The sequence below is a fragment of the Chlamydomonas reinhardtii genome, chromosome 3, assembly GCF_000002595.2.
Source record: "Chlamydomonas reinhardtii strain CC-503 cw92 mt+ chromosome 3, whole genome shotgun sequence".
Taxonomy (NCBI): Eukaryota; Viridiplantae; Chlorophyta; class Chlorophyceae; order Chlamydomonadales; family Chlamydomonadaceae; genus Chlamydomonas; species Chlamydomonas reinhardtii.
The window spans coordinates 2656411-2674579 of NC_057006.1; the positions used below are offsets into that span (position 1 = coordinate 2656411).

The 18169-nt window shown below is 62.9% G+C and overlaps 5 protein-coding genes across 5 annotated transcripts; 3 read left to right on the plus strand and 2 right to left on the minus strand.

Moving 5' to 3' along the window:
- Window positions 1-207: 207 nt before the first annotated feature.
- Window positions 208-4819, plus strand: CHLRE_03g161000v5 (uncharacterized protein). Its single transcript, XM_043060698.1, has 8 exons — window positions 208-439; window positions 772-845; window positions 975-1132; window positions 1530-2042; window positions 2237-2482; window positions 3581-3703; window positions 3944-4016; window positions 4308-4819. The coding sequence occupies exons 1-8, from the start codon at window positions 306-308 to the stop codon at window positions 4427-4429; spliced, it is 1443 nt and encodes a 480-aa protein (XP_042925827.1). The 5' UTR covers window positions 208-305; the 3' UTR covers window positions 4430-4819.
- A 2-nt stretch (window positions 4820-4821) lies between these two features.
- Window positions 4822-7537, minus strand: CHLRE_03g161050v5 (uncharacterized protein). Its single transcript, XM_001697366.2, has 6 exons — window positions 7238-7537; window positions 7070-7137; window positions 6786-6929; window positions 6547-6640; window positions 6160-6234; window positions 4822-5843 (listed from the first exon to the last, which is right to left on the minus strand). The coding sequence occupies exons 1-6, from the start codon at window positions 7316-7318 to the stop codon at window positions 5643-5645; spliced, it is 663 nt and encodes a 220-aa protein (XP_001697418.1). The 5' UTR covers window positions 7319-7537; the 3' UTR covers window positions 4822-5642.
- Window positions 7538-8700: 1163 nt separating this feature from the next.
- Window positions 8701-10094, plus strand: CHLRE_03g161081v5 (uncharacterized protein). The gene is made up of 3 exons (XM_001697438.2): window positions 8701-8839; window positions 8973-9154; window positions 9323-10094. The coding sequence occupies exons 2-3, from the start codon at window positions 9021-9023 to the stop codon at window positions 9456-9458; spliced, it is 270 nt and encodes an 89-aa protein (XP_001697490.1). The 5' UTR covers window positions 8701-8839; window positions 8973-9020; the 3' UTR covers window positions 9459-10094.
- Window positions 10095-11227: 1133 nt separating this feature from the next.
- CHLRE_03g161100v5 (uncharacterized protein) lies at window positions 11228-15229 on the plus strand. The gene is made up of 7 exons (XM_043060699.1): window positions 11228-11543; window positions 11672-11738; window positions 11985-12246; window positions 12425-12826; window positions 12964-13283; window positions 13519-13731; window positions 13977-15229. Exons 1-7 carry the CDS (start codon window positions 11533-11535, stop codon window positions 14952-14954), a joined length of 2253 nt encoding a protein of 750 aa, XP_042925828.1. The 5' UTR covers window positions 11228-11532; the 3' UTR covers window positions 14955-15229.
- Window position 15230: 1 nt separating this feature from the next.
- On the minus strand, window positions 15231-18152 carry CHLRE_03g1611502v5 (uncharacterized protein; the record flags this gene model as incomplete). The annotated part of the gene is made up of 6 exons (XM_001697365.2): window positions 15231-16802; window positions 16957-17061; window positions 17279-17473; window positions 17592-17644; window positions 17782-17857; window positions 18087-18152. Coding segments are annotated over 6 exons (885 nt in total), but the record flags the coding sequence as incomplete, so codon positions are not given.
- Between the last annotated feature and the right edge of the window lie 17 nt (window positions 18153-18169).

Consider the following 18169-nt stretch of genomic DNA (forward strand, 5'->3'; position numbering starts at 1 on the left):
GCCGTACGCGGAGTCCCAATCCCGCTTTCCCCGTTTGTGGTGATGTGCATGATGCTGCAAATGTGCGTTGTGAACGCCTGCATAGGGCGGGGGCGCTGGGGGAGGGCGGGGGAGTGGGCGTTCTGACCGCGGGCGGGTCCTGCAAGGCGGTGCGAGCCGAGCCTGCGACTGTCGTCCGTTTTTTTAGCTCGGTATCAGCTTTGAAACCTATATAACTTATGTATTTCTTCTTATGAATGCGCTCGCTCCAGGGAACAGGCGCGCTGGGTGCACGCGAGTGCAGCTGCGAGAACCAAAGCGTAAACATGGGCAAGCCTGATAATGATGGAGACCTGTCACACTCATTATACACACCCGAGCTGCTCCGGGCGTGTCAAAGGCTGCCCAAAATCGAACTGCACGCGCACTTAAATGGCAGCGTGCGGCCGCAGACAATCAAGTGAGGTGGCACGATGAGGCATAGTGCGATAACGCGGGGGCAAGCCGTGTGGGTAAGCTGTGGGGGCAAGCCGTGCGCGCACGCAACACCTTGAGCGGACGGTAGGAAGAGGTAGGGAGTAGGCGGGACAGGAAAGGCCAAACCGAGGCAGTGGAGGGCCCTGTGTGCGTGCGAAGCCAGCACAGGGGGATCAGTAACAATGGCACGTCGGCGTGCGCGTGGTTTGTGCGGGTGTGTCATGGATGGGGGTCGTCAAAGAGCACCCAACACGCAAATCTCTCGGCAGCTGTTTCTTCGCCGGGACACCGCCTCTGTGTTCCGATGTACGGCAGGGACATCCTGGATGAGCGCTCCCGGGCGGGCGAGGCGCTGCCAGTCACGGAGCAGGAGCTCGCAGACATCACAGGTGGGGCGCTGGGGCGGCGGAGCCGTGGAGCGGAGGGGCTCAGAGGTTGTCAGATGCCCGCTGACGGCAGCACCTTTGTGTGCTGCGATACCGGAAGCCTTGCATTCCCTCTTCCATTCACCCTTGCAGTGGGTGGCGAGCGCTCCCTGCGCGACTGTTTCCGGCTGTTCGACGTCATACACGCCGTCACCACCACGCACGCAGCCATCAGCCGCATCGCCGCCGAGGTGGTGCGCGACTTCGCGGCGGACCGTGTCGTGTATCTGGAGCTGCGGACCACACCCAAGGCAAGAGCTGAAGAGGCCCACTAGCAGGCGCCGCACCGGGGGCCTGGCTGGAGCGTGTTGATTCTGTTTTGCTTGTCTGCTGGTATGGGTGTGTTCACTACCAGTCAATGCGCTGACAGCAGCGCATAGGTTTCTTCGTTCCCTTGTGGTGCGAGTATTTTGCTTTCAAGGGACCTACTCAACTGCTTCGGACTGTTGGTTCCGCTGCAGTATGCTTGAAGGAAAGGAGATCAGCTGCAGGCGTACATGCGCTATCACATTGGGGATGGACATATGGTGTGGGCCGATGCCCGTGCACACGAATGTCCAGTCCACTGATGGTGGTGTGGCGGTCATGGCAGAATGCATTGGTTACAATCATGGCTGCCATGCGCCGTGTGCCTTGTGTCCTGTGCAGGCTCGTCCCGAGTACGGCATGACCAAGGAGTCGTACACGCAGGCGGTACTGGACGGCATAGACGCCGCCCTGGCGCAGCTGCGCGCCGCGCCACCGCGCGCGGCCTCGCAGCAGCAGCTGCTGCCTGCGGACGCGCCCGCTGCAGCAGCCGTGGCGCTGTCACCCGCGGCAGCGGGCTCAACCGCATCGGCGGAGCCGGGGCGCCAGGCTGGAGCGGGGGCTGGAGCAGGAGGGCAAGGTGCGGGCGAGGTGGCTAGCCCCTCGCATGCCCAGATGGTTGCGGCCTCGGAGGGAGTCGTGCTGTCGCCGCGGGCCGCGCCGTCACACGCCTCGGCTGCGGGGGTTGACGTGGCTGCGTCGGTCAGCAGCGGGACAAGTGCGGCAGCAGCTGCAGGAGCAGGGGCAAAAGGGCCAGGGACTATGGCAGAATCAGGGCCAGGAGAGGACGTCATCACTGTAAAACTGCTTCTGAGCATCGACCGCAGGGAGGACGCCGCCGCGGCACTGGAGACGGTGAGATGAGCACGTGTGTGTTGTGGCGTGGAGCCCTGCGTGGGGCCAGGGCAGCTAGCCACTCGAGTGCTGCGGCATTGCGCGGGAGCTGCTGCGACACAGCTCCATGCATCCTTCCCAGCCCAGGCCGCTCCCACGCCTCCATTCCATAATGTGTTTGAGCACACGCACACCGGTATGCCTGGCACGTGCAGGTGCAGCTGGCGGCGCGCCTGCAGTCCCGCGGGGTGGTGGGCGTGGACCTGTCTGGAAACCCTTACGTGGGCGCCTGGAGCCAGTGGGAGGGCGCGCTGGGCGCCGCGCGGGCTGCGGGCCTGCGCGTGACGCTGCACGCGGGGGAGGTGGTGGCGCCGCAGGAGGTGGCGGCCATGCTGGCGTGGCGGCCGGAACGGCTGGGGCACTGCTGCTGCCTGGATGCGGAGCTGGCGGCGCAGCTCAAGGTGCGTGGGTGGGGTGTAGAGGCACGGCTGCGTGTGTGTGCGTGTGTTAAAACCGAAACGAAAGCCCGCCCAATGACGCGACGGAGTTACTTACCGATACCTACCAATTTACCGAGCGTCGCGTGGTTGCCGTGACCCAGGTAGTCATACTTACCCGCGATAAGCCTGGAACCCCACGGGCGACCATTCGGCCTGACCCCGCGATGCACCTGTGTGCGTGTGTGTGTGTGTGTGTGTGTGTGTGTGTGTGTGTGTGTGTGTGTGTGTGTGTGTGTGTGTGTGTGTGTGTGTGTGTGTGTGTGTGTGTGTGTGTGTGTGTTAAACACAAAACAAACGGAACAAAGCCGCCGAACACGCGTGCGCAGTACGGACCAATACCTACGCCGGTTACCGAGCTCCGCGTTGGGCGATGTTGCCCCAGTTGTCACCTTGAGTATACTTACCCGCGTATGTTGCCTGGAACCCCCTACCCGGGCGTTTGGCATTCAGCCTCGTCTCCGAGGTGCACCCGCATGCGCTGCCATGCTCCGCGTCGGCGACGCGCTAACAACGTTTACCGGGCACAACTCCCCCTAAGTCTCGACGACTCCACATCCATTCTCACCTATAAGCGTGGGAATGGAAAGGCATTGGGCGGCAGCACAGAAATGTCACGGACATGTGAAAATGGCAGCGGTAGAAGAGGGCGGCGTGCAGCAAGCAAGCTATGTGTGTGTGTGTGTGTGTGTGTGTGTGTGTGTGTGTGTGTGTGTGTGTGTGTGTGTGTGTGTGTGTGTGTGTGTGTGTGTGTGTGTGTGCGCGTGTATAGCCTGGAGGGTGTGCTGGAGGGGAGCGGAGTCAGACGTGGGCTGCGGCCGGGATGTGATTGCAGGCGGCGGGGTGTTAGGGTTGAGACGCGATCCTGGGCTTCCGTGGTGGGGCCGAGCGCCGTCACTGCTGCCAGGCCGCCTAGGCCCCCTCCACCGTACTAAGCACCTAACCCATCGTCGCTCGCGGCCTGCACCACGCTGTCACACGACCCGTTGAAGCGCCCCCCCCCGACCCCCTGTTGACCCCTGGTCGTCTCCATGCCGCCTGCACCTCCCTGCCGGGGCGCAGTCCTCCGCCATCCCGCTGGAGCTGTGCCTGACCAGCAACGTGCTGACGCAGTCCGTGCCCTCCTACCCCGAGCACCACTTCGCGGAGCTCTACGCGGCAGGCCACCCCGTGGTGCTGTGCACGGTGGGGGACAGAGGGCGGGGGCACCACGTGCCCGACAGAGGGGGGAGGGAGGGAAGAGGGAATGGGGCGCAGGTGGACCGTTGGGATGCGCCTCGGCGCTACCGGTGTGTGGCTGCTGGGCTGGGAGCGGATGGGCCAGGAAGATGCAATGGGGCGGGTGCCAGAACGGGCCTCGTGCCGGAGTTTGCGAGGACGAGTACGAAACACGAGTGCACACACATGTTGCCTGGCTGCATGCAGGATGACTCGGGGGTGTTCGGAACGACGCTGTCGCGTGAGTATGCCATCGCCGCCGCCGCCTTCAAGCTGCCAGGTGAGGTTGTGTGGAAACGCATTAGGAACTCACAAGGGGAACAGGGGTCGACACTGAGGACATGCGTGTTTAGGGCGGAGTAAGGCGCTTGCAAGGGAGCTGGAGGGCCGCAGGGAGCCACGGATTGGGCGCAAGGAGTGGGCCGCGCTGCTGCTGCCTGCCTAGGGGTCAAGCAGCCGCCCGCTCGCTCTCAATGCCTGGTCCCCCACACCCCGTGAGTCCCCGTGCCTCCAAGCGTGCCCCGCACCCCGTGCCCCGCACCCCGTGCCCCGTGCGCCATGCCCTCCTCAGTGTCTGCCCTGCACGAGCTGGCGCGCCAGGCGGTGGAGTACACGTTCGCCAGCGCGGCCGAGAAGGAGCGGCTGAGACGGCTCGTGGCCCGGGAGCTGGCAGAGCTGGAGGGGGGATTGTAGATACCAGCCCAAACTAAACCAAAACCAATGCAATAGAGGGAGCGGGTAGGGGGCGGCGGCGGTGGCAGCAGCGGAGAACGATGACATCACGTGGCGATGAGAGTGCGTGTAGGGTACAGGGGTATTAGATGATTGCATGCATGACGTTGAGGAGTGGCAGGAGCCTGGAGGATGCAATCCGGGTGCAATGCGAGAGGGGGCGCGGCGTGCACCTGAGTGAAGGCTCCATGGGAATGTGGCGGCTGGGTGCAGGCGTGGAGTGCAGGCCAGCTGCCGGCATGGCCCATTTGCAGTTTTGCACAATTGCAGCTTGTTGCAAGACGAGTTCCTGGGTCTGGAGGCGTTGACCTGGACTCATGGAGTGTGATCTAGGCGAAGACGCGAAGACGCGAAGTGATGAACTTAGAAGTGTCGAAAGCGACGAACCCCTGGCCGAAGCGAATGGCGTGGTCTGGTTCTGGAACGTCTGCTCCCAAGCTTCTCTTTGGTCATCCTGGTCTCTCAAATGTGCGATTTTGCAGCGATTGCTTCGAAGCAATGTGACGTGAGATAAATTCCAAATGAATGTTGCCATCTGGCCATCAGGCCATTTGCACACCATGTCACAATCACCCACTGCAAGCCACCACCTGCCTCACGTAGCATACGACCCTCGGCAAGCGGGGTGACGCAAGGGGTGAGGCCTGATAATAGCCACCCAGGTTCAGCCCCCACTGCGCTGCCTGCCTCATGCAGCATACGGTGACATGGCCCTAATGGTGAAGAGCAACACTTGCGCCTTCAGCCACCCATGCATTTCCCTCCGCACAGCCCTTCCTTGCGGCCGCCTTGTGCGAACAGGCGCCAGCCAGCCACACACGCGGCTCACGGCAATTACCCATGCGCCTCTAAGTAACCTTCCGTTTCACCCCAGGCTTTGTCTCCGCTGCCTGCTCCAACCGCTGAGGCTGCGGCCACGTCCAAGCCTCCATAAAGCTAGCCGCCTCCACGCCGCCGTTTCCGTCCCAACTGCGCCGCCTCTGGCCTCCTGAAGCCTGGCCGCTTGCCACTGTGCCAGCTCCCCTGCCGCCGCCACTGCGATGGCGGCAGTTGCGGCGTAGCCTCCCCCTCCTCTCGTGATCCCCGGCTCCTCTCCCTGCCGCTGCGAAAGCCTCCATGGCTCCGTGCTACCTTCCCGGTGCCCCTCTCCCCCAGCCGCTGCCGCCTGCGCGCTCTAGCTGCAGTTGCGTCCGAAGCCGTCGTCCCAGTCCACCATCTCCACGGTTCCGTCGCGCAGCAGCGGCTCCGCCTCCTCCGCAGGCAGGCTGATGGTGGTGCCCACCAGCACGGTGGCGCGGCCGTAGCTCAGGATCACCTCGCCCGAGTCCTTGAGCCCGCGCACGTTGACGAACGTGTCCTTGGGCGGCCGCGTGTCCTGTGAGTTGGGCGAGGTTAGGAAAGCGCAAGGGGAAAGGTTTGATGTGGGTTGGGTTGGGCGTCTGAGTTCTGCGTGGGCATACGCAACGGATGAGCGCTCCGCATGGCATGAGGTTGGGGAGGCGCGACGCGCGACTTGCTCTCGCCCCGTTTCTTGTGGCATACGCGCTACCAGCGCTGCCCAAACAGATAGCCCCCATCCCATTACTGACTGCCAATCCTGAAAGCCCCGAGGCCCATATCGCTGGCTGGCCCGCTCGCACGTCCGCTCGCTCACTGCCTGCAGCACAGGGCCGGCAACACAGCTCCCTCACCAGTGTGAGGTCCATGCCCACGCCCTCCGACTTGCTCATGTAGGTCTGCAGCGCCCGCGAGTACTCGTTGTAGAACTGCACGATGGATGGGGTGGTGGAAGGGGCGATTGGGGGGGGGGGCAGGGGCGCAGACAAGGGACGAGAAGGGTTGTTACGGAAGCAATAGTTTGTGCGGCTTCAGCCCCTCAGCCCAGTGCTTGCCCGCAGTCCCTGCGTATCGCATCTGCAAGATTGCACTTCCCCTCTCGCCCACCTCAGTGCCACCCAGGGGAAGTGTCTCCCCTGGTGCTGCCAGCCAGCCCAGCCGACCCTTATGCGTACCCCGCCCCCTGGGACCCTCGCACCCTCCCCGCGCTTCTGAAGCTTTCTCCTGCCCCTGCCCCACACCTGGATCTCGCTTTGGCAGCAGCGCGCCTTCTGTGCCTCCGGCAGCGCACGCAGCGTCCAGCGCATCTCCTTCAGCCGCTGCATGCGCTCGTTCCTGCAGAGCCGCAGGAGCTTCATCAGCAGGGCACGTAGGTGTGAAGCCGCTCAAACCGCATTGTGCGCGGCGTCGGTGAGCGGCATCTGCTTTCACACATCTAGCAGGGGCCCACTGCGCTTGTGAATAACTGCATGCCTCTCACATATAGATGAGCAGCAGGCGCTTGTTGCGCTTGATGCACTCGTAATGAAGGCACATGGTGGTGGCGGTCAGCTCGTCCACCTCCTGCTGCGGAGTCGCGCCCGCCGCCCCGGCCTCGGCCTCGGCTTGCTTCCGCCGCAACTCGCTGCAAAGAGTGGAGGAAGAAGCATGAGCCGGTTTCGCACGGGGAAAGCTAGGCAAGCAAGGCGAAGGAGCCCGGCACAGGGAGCCCGGCCTGTGCCTCGCCGTGCCTTGGAGCCCTGCCCCCGCTTTGCGCGACCGCACCTGACAATGGCCTCGGTCTGAGAATTATGTTCATCTATTTCGCTAAATATTAGACGTACTAGCTCCTCCTGTGCCGTGTCGTTTAGCGGGCGCGTTGAGTTCAGCTGTCAAGTGCAAAGCTGCGACAGCTACACCTGCACCAAGTGCCAAAAATGCACAAATACCTACATTGTATGGGGAGAGGGTCCCGGTGCCGTAGCTTTTTAGCTCCTTCAGCAGCTCGCGAGCCCTGCGCCCGAGCTCTGACATTTCCTGTGCTTTCGAGCCGCTTGGCTATTCCAACTCGTATCTACTGATTTTTGCACATCATTTTGCTTGATTCTAATTGTCGAGCGCAAGGAACAAGGCTTGTTTCGTGGGTTCCCGCCGAGTTGATATGCCCAAGCACGCACGCAAATTTGTTAAATAGTGTCAAATGTTTGCAGTGTTACAACTCTGATAAATTCTGGGCAAAGTGGGAGCCCAGGATTTACCTTCTGCAACCGTGAGGGTTGCCGATCCGAGTATGCCTGTGCTGCAGCGTGGAGCGCCCAGTTTAGACGTAAGGTTCGCCCAGGGGCGCTCCTGGATTCCCCGGCACATTGGTACACTCCTTACACGCATCAGACCCAAATAAGGCATAGGGAATGTCGGGAGGGAGACGTAGTTCTGGCCACAGCGGGAGCCGTGACGAGCCTTTGCCAGCCATCCCTGCAGCCTGGCTCTCACCTCCAAACTGCGTGTACCCCACGTATGATCCGCGGAGGTAACCAGACTTATCGCACAGGTCACGCTTTGATAAGTGCTGCCAACATTGAACCTGACCTTGACACTGTTCGTTCCCGCGAATCGTCCCTAAGAGTGGTTGACACACGTTGTAAATGCGGCGCAGCCATGCATGCAACGCAGCCAAGTTGAACCACACCCCACAGCCCCTGCTGTTCCCCCCCTGCACAACGTATTCTCCGAAGCACTACACATTGAAGAGAACCGAGGGGCGGGGGGGCGGGGGGAGGGGGGGCGGGGGGCCGTGAGGTCGATATGGTATTAGTAGGTGTTAGGGCAGTTGAGCCGTCAAATTGAAGATACATGTTGCCGAGTATTTTATGGATAGAGCAATAGGGGACTAGTTGTTGCCCTGCGGTGTGCGGTCGGCAGTTCGGCCCATAGTGACTCAGGCCTTCGTCACCCGTAAGGACGCGCCTGTCTACTGATGGGGGGACGTGGCCGTTGCAGGTGCTAACGTAGATGGCTCGGCAGCTTGAGTCGCGCTAGGATGCGTGAGTTGGATGTCTAGGACGTGGACATGGACATGGCCGTGCACCATTGTTGGTGCACGTGCACCGAGCCCGACGGGAAACCTGAGGGACACGCGTGATTCTAGTAGTACCCCGGCGGGCAACCAACGGGAGAGACATAGTGACTCAGCTGCCAAAGCTACCCCATTGTGGCGACAAAAGATGCACTTCGTAAATCCGCGGCTGACCCATCTTTGCTACTGCAGAGGAAAGAGTAGAAAGTGCCGCACTGCAACAAGTTCCTGCTTTCCCCAATCCCCGCCAGTACGGGTGTGTGTCCCATGTCCGAAGTTACCCCATGCCCTGTGGTAGCGGAACCCGGCGAGGAGCGAACACAAGTCAAACGCCTCTGCAGAGACAATGCTCTTTCCTCCTAGCCCTCAGTGCAACCGCTTCTTCTCAAATTCAACATAGCGCTATAGCTTTGTAGGTGGAGGCTTCCCCTGCCATTTGCGCCTAAGCCTCTCCCTCAGCCGTCTGGAAGCCCTGCACGGTGAGAAGCTATGCAATCAGAACAGCTTTTCTGGGAGAGGCAGCCATAATTAGTAGTTCAGGCTCGCGGCTGCTGGATGCAGATGCGCTGCGCGCCTGCGCTTTACCTTTACTTACCGCATCTCATCCTGCAGAATGGAGGCACTATCGGCAGCAATCATGGGTGGTTTCATGGTCGCTGGATGTCTGATACTCAAGTCCGGGATGGAACGAGTGGGGCTCCAGACCGTCGACCATATGCGGGAGCGTGGGCCCCACTTCGTTTTGCCCGCCAAGCCCGTCCCCCCGCCCGCCCGGAGCCGCGCGTCCAATTAAGGCGAGTGCTGCGGCCTCGGTGCGCTCTGCCGCCCATGTTGTCTTTAAAGCCTGTTGCGTTATTATGCTGATCTGTCTGCTGCTTTAAGTCATTGCGTCACGTAAGGCAGCCATCCGCCTGCCTTTACCCTGTCCCATCGCACACCCCAACCCACCCGCCCGCCTTCAGGGGCTACCATGTCGGACATGCGCGCGGCCTCAGGCACCTGGGACTACCACGGGCGTGTGAGCACCACTCACGCCAAGGATGGGAGCCGGAGGCAGGGCGGTCGCATCAAGACTTTGACCGTGGTAAAGATCTGTAGTCTGCCTTCTGTTAGTCCGCCAGTGGCGTGCTGATGGGTTCGCGTCGTTGTGTGAGTATAGGAATCAGCTGCGGCTCGACGAAGATGAGTTTGGGGAGGGTGTGAAGATGCGGCACTACTGCTCGGGGGTTTATTTGGAGCGAGAGCCACGTATGGCGGCTGTGGTGAGCTGGGTGTCGAGCATGTGGACCCTAACCCCAAGCCTAACCCCCAAACACGGGCAATGATCATGCTTCAGAGGCAGCAAGCCAGGGCTTGCATCGTCGGGGAGCGGCAAGAAATTGCCCAAAATGTAGGCCCTCGGGCCTTGACTCGGGCGAGAAAGATTGGGCATTCTCCAGGGTGCATTCTTGCCGCGTGGGGCTGCATACGGTCCCTGAATCTCGCCAACCACCCCTTTCCGGGGGGGGGTTGAGGGACGGAGCCCCCCAAACGTATAAAAACTGGGCAGTTTTGGGCCCCTGCATGCCTTGGGTGAGAACGTGGTTAGGGTCTTTGTCGCCAGCGGCGGCGGCCTGCCCCTGGAAGATGCAAGCCCTGCAGCAAGGCGCATAGCAGGCAGGCGTAGGGATGGCAGGCTACCCCTGCGCACATACAGGGCTGTCAGGCACGCTACCGTTGTAAGCACTCTACGGTTCTACCTGGACCTAGCGCTCATCAGTAAGAAGTTTCCTGTCTGCACTGAGGACTGCTGGATTGGGTTCGCCTTCGGCCACAGTTGTTGGGTTCTGCTGCCAGGGGGTTAGAAAGCTCAGGATCTTACCCCATGCTCAGAATTACAGAGCTTTAGGAGAGCATTACGGCAGGGCTTGCATCGTCCAGCCTTCCATTCCCAGGGGTAGGCCCTGCGGTCATCTTCCTGCAGGTGCGCTGCGGCTCTACATCGCGAGTGTGGCGTTGCGGTGTGTCTGTGTGGTGCTATCGCCTGGCCGGGCGCCCGGAGCGTGAGGAATGCGCATCAGCAAACTTCCAGCCAGCCAGCAACTTGTCGGTACAGTAACGCCGGCGTTCGACCAGCCATGCACTTCTGCTCTGCCACTGCAACCTGTCTGCCGTCTGCTTGAGGGTATGGGCACCAGCTGCACCCTACGGGACCTCGCCAACCTGCCTTGAACCCTGTCCCATCACACACACACCCATGGGGTAGGCCGGCTAGAAGGGCCCTAACCACGTTCTCGCGCACGGCATCCAGGGGCCCAAAATGCCTATTTCTAGCGTTTGGGGGGCTCCGCAATTACGGTATTTTTAGCTTTTCTGGGGTGGTCTGGTGAGGAACTTCTGGCCTTATGGGCCGCCAAAGTTCAGGAGTCGGTTGTCGTCCCGGGGGGTCCGCCACTCCGCTGGGTTTCGGCGGGAGCCCATTCTGGCGGATTTCGGCAATTTGGTACACCCCTTCATGCACCAGACTCAAATGAGACATAGAGAAGTTCGGGAGGAAGACGTAGTTCCGGCCGCAGCGGTAGCTGTGACGAGTCTTTGCCGATCCCTGCAGCCGTAGCAGCCGTTGCCTCCGCCTGGCCCAGCCTGGCCCCCGCCTCGGAGCTGTGTGCACCCCACGTAGGGTCCGCAGGGGTAACCAGACTGGTCGCGCAGGTCACGCTTTCATCAGTGAACCTGACACAACTGCTGTTCCCGCCCTCGCCTGGTTCCCGCTAATCGCCTCCCCTCCCGCTGCCCAGAAGTCGTGAGCGGTTGACATGCGGGGTAGGGCGGGGTAGACGAGGCGCTGATCATATTCTTGCCAGCCCACCAGATACCATACTGCCAGCACCGACAACGCGCAGCTGAATTTCCAGGCAACACCTGTTTCACCCGTCGACAGGCTTCCCGCCGAGATGGTCAGGCAGCGGCCGTATCGGTGCAACGCAAGGCGCGATGTTTGTGTGTGACGAACAAGAATGCCTATAATATTTGTGTGTTGGCAATAGCCTTTGCACCAAGTTGCATGGGCGACACGATTAGGTTTCCTTGTTTCCTACTCTTCCCGCTGCCATCAATATTTCTGTCAAGTCTTCTTTATAGCATAGGTATACTGCGATGGAAGCGCGGTGGTGAATAAGGCGGGCTTGAGGAAATGAGCAGCAGGTGCGGCAGCGTGCGCGGGCTACTGGCGCTAAGGATAACGAGTACACCATGAGGAAGTAGATCTGGGAACTGACATATTGGCTTGACTAAAGAAGGTTGCAACACCCTCGCCCTCGTCTCGGCTACAGGCGGGTCGACCCCAAGGCGCGCAGCCACCTCAACGAGGCAGCTGCTACTGGGCGCCGGCGAGCACAGGTACACAAGGGAACTGATGGCTGCAAGCTGGTGCTCAACCGCCTGGCAGCCCGCGGAGAGGCTGGGGCAGGGCACCAGGGTCTTGCCGCACATAGGGGCCTCTGCTGCCACGCTTCCTCCTGCCCAACGCCTGGGCCCTAGCACACCATTGGAACCCCGGAAAGCTCCCAATTTCTGTACATCGCCACCACCAAAACCTACACCCCCTCCCTCTGCGCCACCACCGCTCATCACCTCTACCGGCAGGTTCAGGAGCAGTCCAGCCGCCAGCGCGATGTGGCGCTGCGCAGCCGGCGGCTGCTGGCGGAGCTGTCCGGCGGCGGCGTGTCCGGCAGCGGCGGCGGCGGCGGCGGCTGGCAGGTGGACGCGGCGGCACTGGCGGCGCTGGGTCCGGACGTGCTGACGGAACGGGTCAAGGTGGTGACGGCGGCGCTGGGGCGCTGGGCGGCGGCGCCGGCGGAGGAGTGGCAGGCGGCGCTGCGGCAACTGGCAGCGCTGTTGTCCACTGGTGGGGCTTGGCGCACAGGTTTGGGCCCTAGTAGGATGTTTGGGCGCTTTGGCGGTAGCCGGGGCGTTGAGGACAGGGCGCGTAGCCGTAGGCACCTGCAGAGCCCAATCGCCGAAGCTGCAGGTGCGGAGATGCCGCTGGCTGCAAGTCAAACGCCGCCGTCTTTACCCCGCCGCAGGCAGCTACCAGCCCGCTGACGCGGCAATAGCGGGCGGTGCGGTGACGACCCTGGGCGCGCTACTGCAGCAGGGGCCGGCGCTACTGCCGCCTGACACCGCCCGCCGCGCCGCCTGGTCGCTGGAGCTGCTTGCTAGCTCGGGGCCCGAAGCGGCCAAAGCTGTAGGGGCTGTAGCACCCGTGCTCGTCAGTCGCCTCACGGCGGCTGTGGGCACGGTTCTGACGGCCATGAGCGCTGGGTCAGGGGCTGCGGCGGGCTGCAGCACGCCCACTTCACCAGGCGGGGCGGCGGGGCAGGCGGCAGCAGCTGCGGTCGGCGGCGGCGGCGGCGGCGGCGGCGGCGGCTGCGGGGAGGAGCTGTTGGCTGCAGACCAACTGGCGGCGGTGCTGGGCTCCGTGGCGGGTAGGGCGGGAGCAGGGAGGAGGAGGGAGTGCCCTTCCCGTTGCCAGCACCTTGGGGCTTGCATAGGTCTATTTGCGATGAACCCCTGCCTGCAACACCTGCCCACACCCCTGCCCACACGCTGAACGGCCCCTCAGCCTGGAACCCGGAGCTCCAGGGCGCAATGCTGGCGGCGGGTGCCGCCGAGCCGTTGCTGCAGCTGCTGCTGGCGACCTTCGAGCCGGCGGCGGCGCTGCCGGCATCCTCGTTTGCGCGACTGGCAGCGGCCACGGCGACGGCGACGGCCGCAGCTGGGGCGCAAGGGACGCCGTTGGTGGCTGGAGATGCCATGGAGGCGGAGGGTGGGGCGGCGGCGGCGGAGGCGGCGGCGGACCTGCCCGCAGAGCCGCCGCTGGTGCGGTGCTGCTGCACGGGAGTGTGGGCGCTCGGCATGATGGTGCGCGGGCGGCAGAAGGAGGTGGGTGCCGGGGGTGTACCTTGGGGCCACGACTACACGTGTGGGTTTGGGTTTGGCAAGAACGTGGCACTGACGCTGACTTTGAAAGCCGGAAGGATGAAGTCGAGTGCGACCTCGTGTGGATGGAGGGTTCGGGGCCACGTGACACGGCTCAGGTGCGGCCATTGCCACGACACCGCGGTCCACATGAATGCCGTATACTGTCGCCTTTCCTTCTCTGCTTCACGTGCGCCAGGCGGCCTTGCTGGTGTCACAGCCGGGGCTCTGCGCCGGGTGGCGGCGGCTGCTGCTGTCTCCCTCGCCGCACCTGCCGCTGCTGCGGGAGGCGGCGTGGCTGGCGGCGTTCTGCAGTGCCGGCGGCGGCGCGGAAGCGGCCGCGGCAATGGCGGGTGGTGGCGGGCTGCTGCCGGGGCTGCTGCTGGCCACCATGCGATGTGTGCGCCAGGCTGTGAGTGCACACGGGGAGACGGGGAGTGCAGGGGCGGCTGCGGTGCCTCAGGCCTTGCCCATGCCATATTGCCCTTGCTATGGCGTCGGCCGCGGTCGTCGTTGCAAATCCTTTCTGCTGAGAGTCTTAGACCGTCTGTATGAAGCACGCCCTGAGGCCCCTTCCTTCGAATCCAGGGTTTCCCATCCTGTCCCCAATCTTGCCTGCTGACCTGCTCCCGCCCGCCTCGCCCTCATCTCCGGCAGTCACTGCTGAACCAGGGCGGCGATGACGGCAGCGACCCCGCCGCCGCCGAGGCCGCGCAGCCGCTGCACCAGGCCCTGCTGCCGCTGCTCATGGCGCTCAGCAACATCGGCGCGGAGCCGGGCACGGCGCTGCTGCTGCTCGCGGAGATGCAGGCGGTGCGGCCGCTGGAGCCATTCGCCGCGGCCTCGGCCACTGGGGCTGGGGGGGCGGGTGCGGGTGCGGGTGGGTCTGGAGGAGCGGCGGCGGGGGAGCGCGCTGGTGAGGAGGCTGCGTCAGGAGTTGGAGCAGGAGCGGGAGCGGGAGCGGGAGCTGGGACAGGGGCGGGGGAGGTGGTGGGCGCGAGCGGTATGCAGGCGCTGGTGGCGTGCCTGGAGGGGCGGGTGGGGCACCGCGGCGTGGTGCGCGGCGGGGCGGCGCTGGCGGCGGGCCTGGCGGCGGGCAGCTGCCGCGCCGGCGGCGTGGCGGCGGACGCGGCGCGCGGCGCGCTGGCGGCGGCGGGGGTTGTGGCGGCACTGGTGGCGCTGCTGCGCGGCGCGGCGCTGGACATCCGGAAGGAGGCTGCGGCAGCCATCGCGTCACTGGTGCAGGGGGCCGGCGCCGGGGTTGCCGGGGGTGCCGGGGGTGACAGTGGCGGGCCGGGGCCAGGCACAGTGGACACGCTGCGCTCCTTGGGGGTGCGGGGCGGGCCGGGCGGGGATGAGCAAGGGGTGGTGGCGGCGTTCCTGGCGCTGCTGCGTAGCCCCGACGCGGACGCGGTGCACGCGGGTCTGCGCTTCGTGTCGCTGGTGCTGGGCGGGCTGCGGCGGGGGCCGCAACTGGTGGAGAGCCTGGACGGCATCGACGCGCTGGAGGCGGTGCAGTACGGCACGTCGGGCTGCCGCGTGCCGGAGCTGCAGGGCTGGGCGGAGGAGCTGGTGGACTTGTACTATGGGGAGGGCTACGGGGAGGATGAGGACGAGGATGAGCGGGAAGGGTGAGGACTCGAGCAGGCGGCGTGCGGTAGGGGCCGCTGCCGCCACGGACCCATGGCTAGGCAAGGGCTGAAGGGCGGCGCATCGGGCTGCTCCGTGCAGGCTGTGTTACCTTGCCTGCGTGCTGGTGCGAGACTGCAACTCTTTGGACGCAGACTGTGTATACCGTATGCTTGTCTACCGTTGTATGTACAGACGTCGGCTTTGCTGGTAGCAGGGGGCTCTCATGAATCCGTGCGTAGGGAGGATTGTTGGCAGGGGACCCGCAAAGGAAGGCGGGTGTGCAGGGTAAAGTTACACGTGTCGGTTGCGCAAGCGATCCCCCATCCGGTCAACCTAAGAGACCTAGCAAGAATCAATCGCAACGAGACTAGTGAAGGTCTACGTTTAGCGTCTACACCCACACCATAGTAAAAGCGAAGAATCAGTGCTGATGTAAAATGGACTCCGGCACCTTATGTCTCGTCAAGTCATTCCTAATGGTCAACACGCCACCCGGCAACAATACAGCCTGCCCGGGCGCACGCGCATTCTGTTGTCCAGGCACCAGACACACGAGTCACTGCAAATGTCAGTCGCTTGGCCACACACAACCTTGCCGCTCTACCTAGACCGACACGGTACGACACGTGCTGGGCGCAATGGATAGCCCTAAAATAACAGCCTAACGTCATCCGAGCGTCTCCCTTAACCCGCAGCTTCCGTACCAGGGATCACAACACTATGCAGACTGCGCCACTAACTTCTCTGTTTTTTATGCCAGACCTGCCGCTGCTTGGCCTCTACTGCGATGCTGCCGACGCAGCTCTCTCACGCGCCATAACCGCTGCCATCCAAACCTACCACTTTTTTTTACCGCCCTGGGTCTTTTGCCGGACGGGTGCATACTTGTTCCTGAGTTTCCTGACCACACAACGCTTGCCATACATATGTGCGTGTACACAAGTACACTGTGCGATGCCAACGCGGCCTACCTACGGACTGCAGTGTACTAGCTGCACCTGATTTATCTTTGACTGTGCTAGCAAACCTAACGTATTAGTCAGCTCGGCACAAAGCAATCCATACCCCATTTTTCACGAGTCATGGCGCCCAATAAGGCAAGTGCGGCGGCGGCCCCCGTGCCGGATGGGCAGCGGGGGTCCCCGCGTATGCGCACACAAGTGACGTCTAGTAAAGAATACGACACACAGGTCAATGGACCGTAACTCCAGCATGACGAAAGCAGTGAGATATACTTGGACAATCAACATGAACACACGCACATAGACTCGTTGGGCCAATTGGGTGGCGGGCGCAGCGCGGGAGGTGCGCAGCACTGCACATCTCCCCGCAATCCGCCCATCCGCGCGAGCCTCTGGCACTTGCGCGCCAGGTACAGGCTTCCAATGGTATGCTCTCATGTTTGCAAATTTGCAGACGCAATGACAGCCCTGTTGGAGAGGGGTGGTTCGCTACCGCGGTTTACCAAATGCCGCGGCGCAGGCGCGAGCCAGACGCCCGCGCCTCCTGCCGCTCGCTCCCGGCGGCTGAGCCGGCCAGGCCGTGCAGCTGCCGCCGCTTCGTGGCATCGCCAATCAGCTTCTTGGTGCCGACGCGGGTGGTGCTGTCGTTGAGGTCAGCAGCGCTGCCGCGGCCGCCGCTGAACGAGCCGACGTTGTCCTCGATGCTTCCCTCGCCAGCGCCCGGCAGGCTCATCACCTCGCGACGGTAGCGCTCGGCATAGTCCACACCGGCGCTGCTGGCCCACCACTTCTGCTGGGGAGTCATGCCCGAACCGGCGTTGTTGCTGTCACGGCTGCCGCCGCGGGCGCCGGCGTCGTATGAGGCGGCGCGGCGGCGCGACTGGGTCCACTGTGGAATGGAAGCGGGCGGGGCACGGCCGGTCAAGGGCTAGCTTGTCTGTGTTTGCTCTCTCGCCGGTGCCAATGAAGTAGCAATAACATGCTATGATCTTCATCACGAGCACGCCGACGTGACGCAATCGGGACGCGGGAACGCAGCGCACCGTTTGGTTGTTCAGGGGGTTGACGGTGCGTGAGGGGCAGCAAGCCGTGCCCGCATCGTCACCCGGCTCATTGGTGTAGGCGTACAGGCAGCGGCCGTTCCAGCACTGCGGCGTGCGTGAAAGAAAAGAAACAGCCATACGACAGCGTCAGCGCCGGTGCCCCAGGTCTGACTTAAACATGCCACCAAGCATTTTTCAACTGTTCAGCTGCTGCCGGCGGCAGCACGGCATCGCATGCGCCTGGACAACCCGGCAGGTGCAACACAAGTAATGAGAGCACACACACACACACACACACACACACACACACACACACACGCACCAGGTCGCTGATGGAGGTGCAGGGTGAGCCCAGCTGGAAGCAGATCTGGGTGCCGGTGCCGTTGTACTGGTCCACGCCCAGCCCGGTGTAGATGAGCTGGTTCCAGGTCTGGTCGGGGAGGCTGGGGTCCCACACCTCGTTCCAGCTCCAGATAGGCCACAGCGGCGAGCTGCTCAGCACATCGCCGGTGGCGCTCTGTATACACAGGCAAGGCCGGAGAAAGGGTTTCGGTGAAATTGGCAACGCGGCAAGGTGTGGCAGATGGCGTATGCGTGCACTACCAAGGCAGTGGTGCCGTATGTACCGGACGTACCAGGCGGTTCAGGGTGGAGTTGTAGAGCGACGTGTAGCAGCCGTACTCGGCGGCTGTGTGGGTGGGAACAGGAAGGAGGCAGGTGTCAGCTTGTACTCACTCCGCAACCCGTACATGCTCAGGTGTCCCCTCAAAAACACATTCATCACGATTCAGCAAGATTCAGCAAGATTCATCGGCGACCACTTACGCATCACAAGCATCGTGAAGCGGTCGTAGTCCATGTGGCAGCAGTCCACAATGGGGTCGCAGTAGCGGTGCTTGAGCTGGGGGGGGGGCGGAGGTTTGGGGTGGCGGTTTTGAGGACAGCAGGGAGACTGGGTGAGTGACAGGGCGCCGGGCACAGCAACAAGTGGTCATGGGCGATAAAGAAGCACGCTTACAGTCAACGAACTCAACCCACGGCGTTGACAGCCATGCCGGAGGTTAGTTATACTTAGTTAGTTATACTATAGCAGGCACAAGATTGGGTGAGCCGATACGCCCGCGACGTACCGTCCAGCAGTGGGTGTTGCTGTCCTCGTTGAAGGTGTAGATGGGCTGGTAGGGCGTATCCTCACGCTGACGACGGCAGTTGT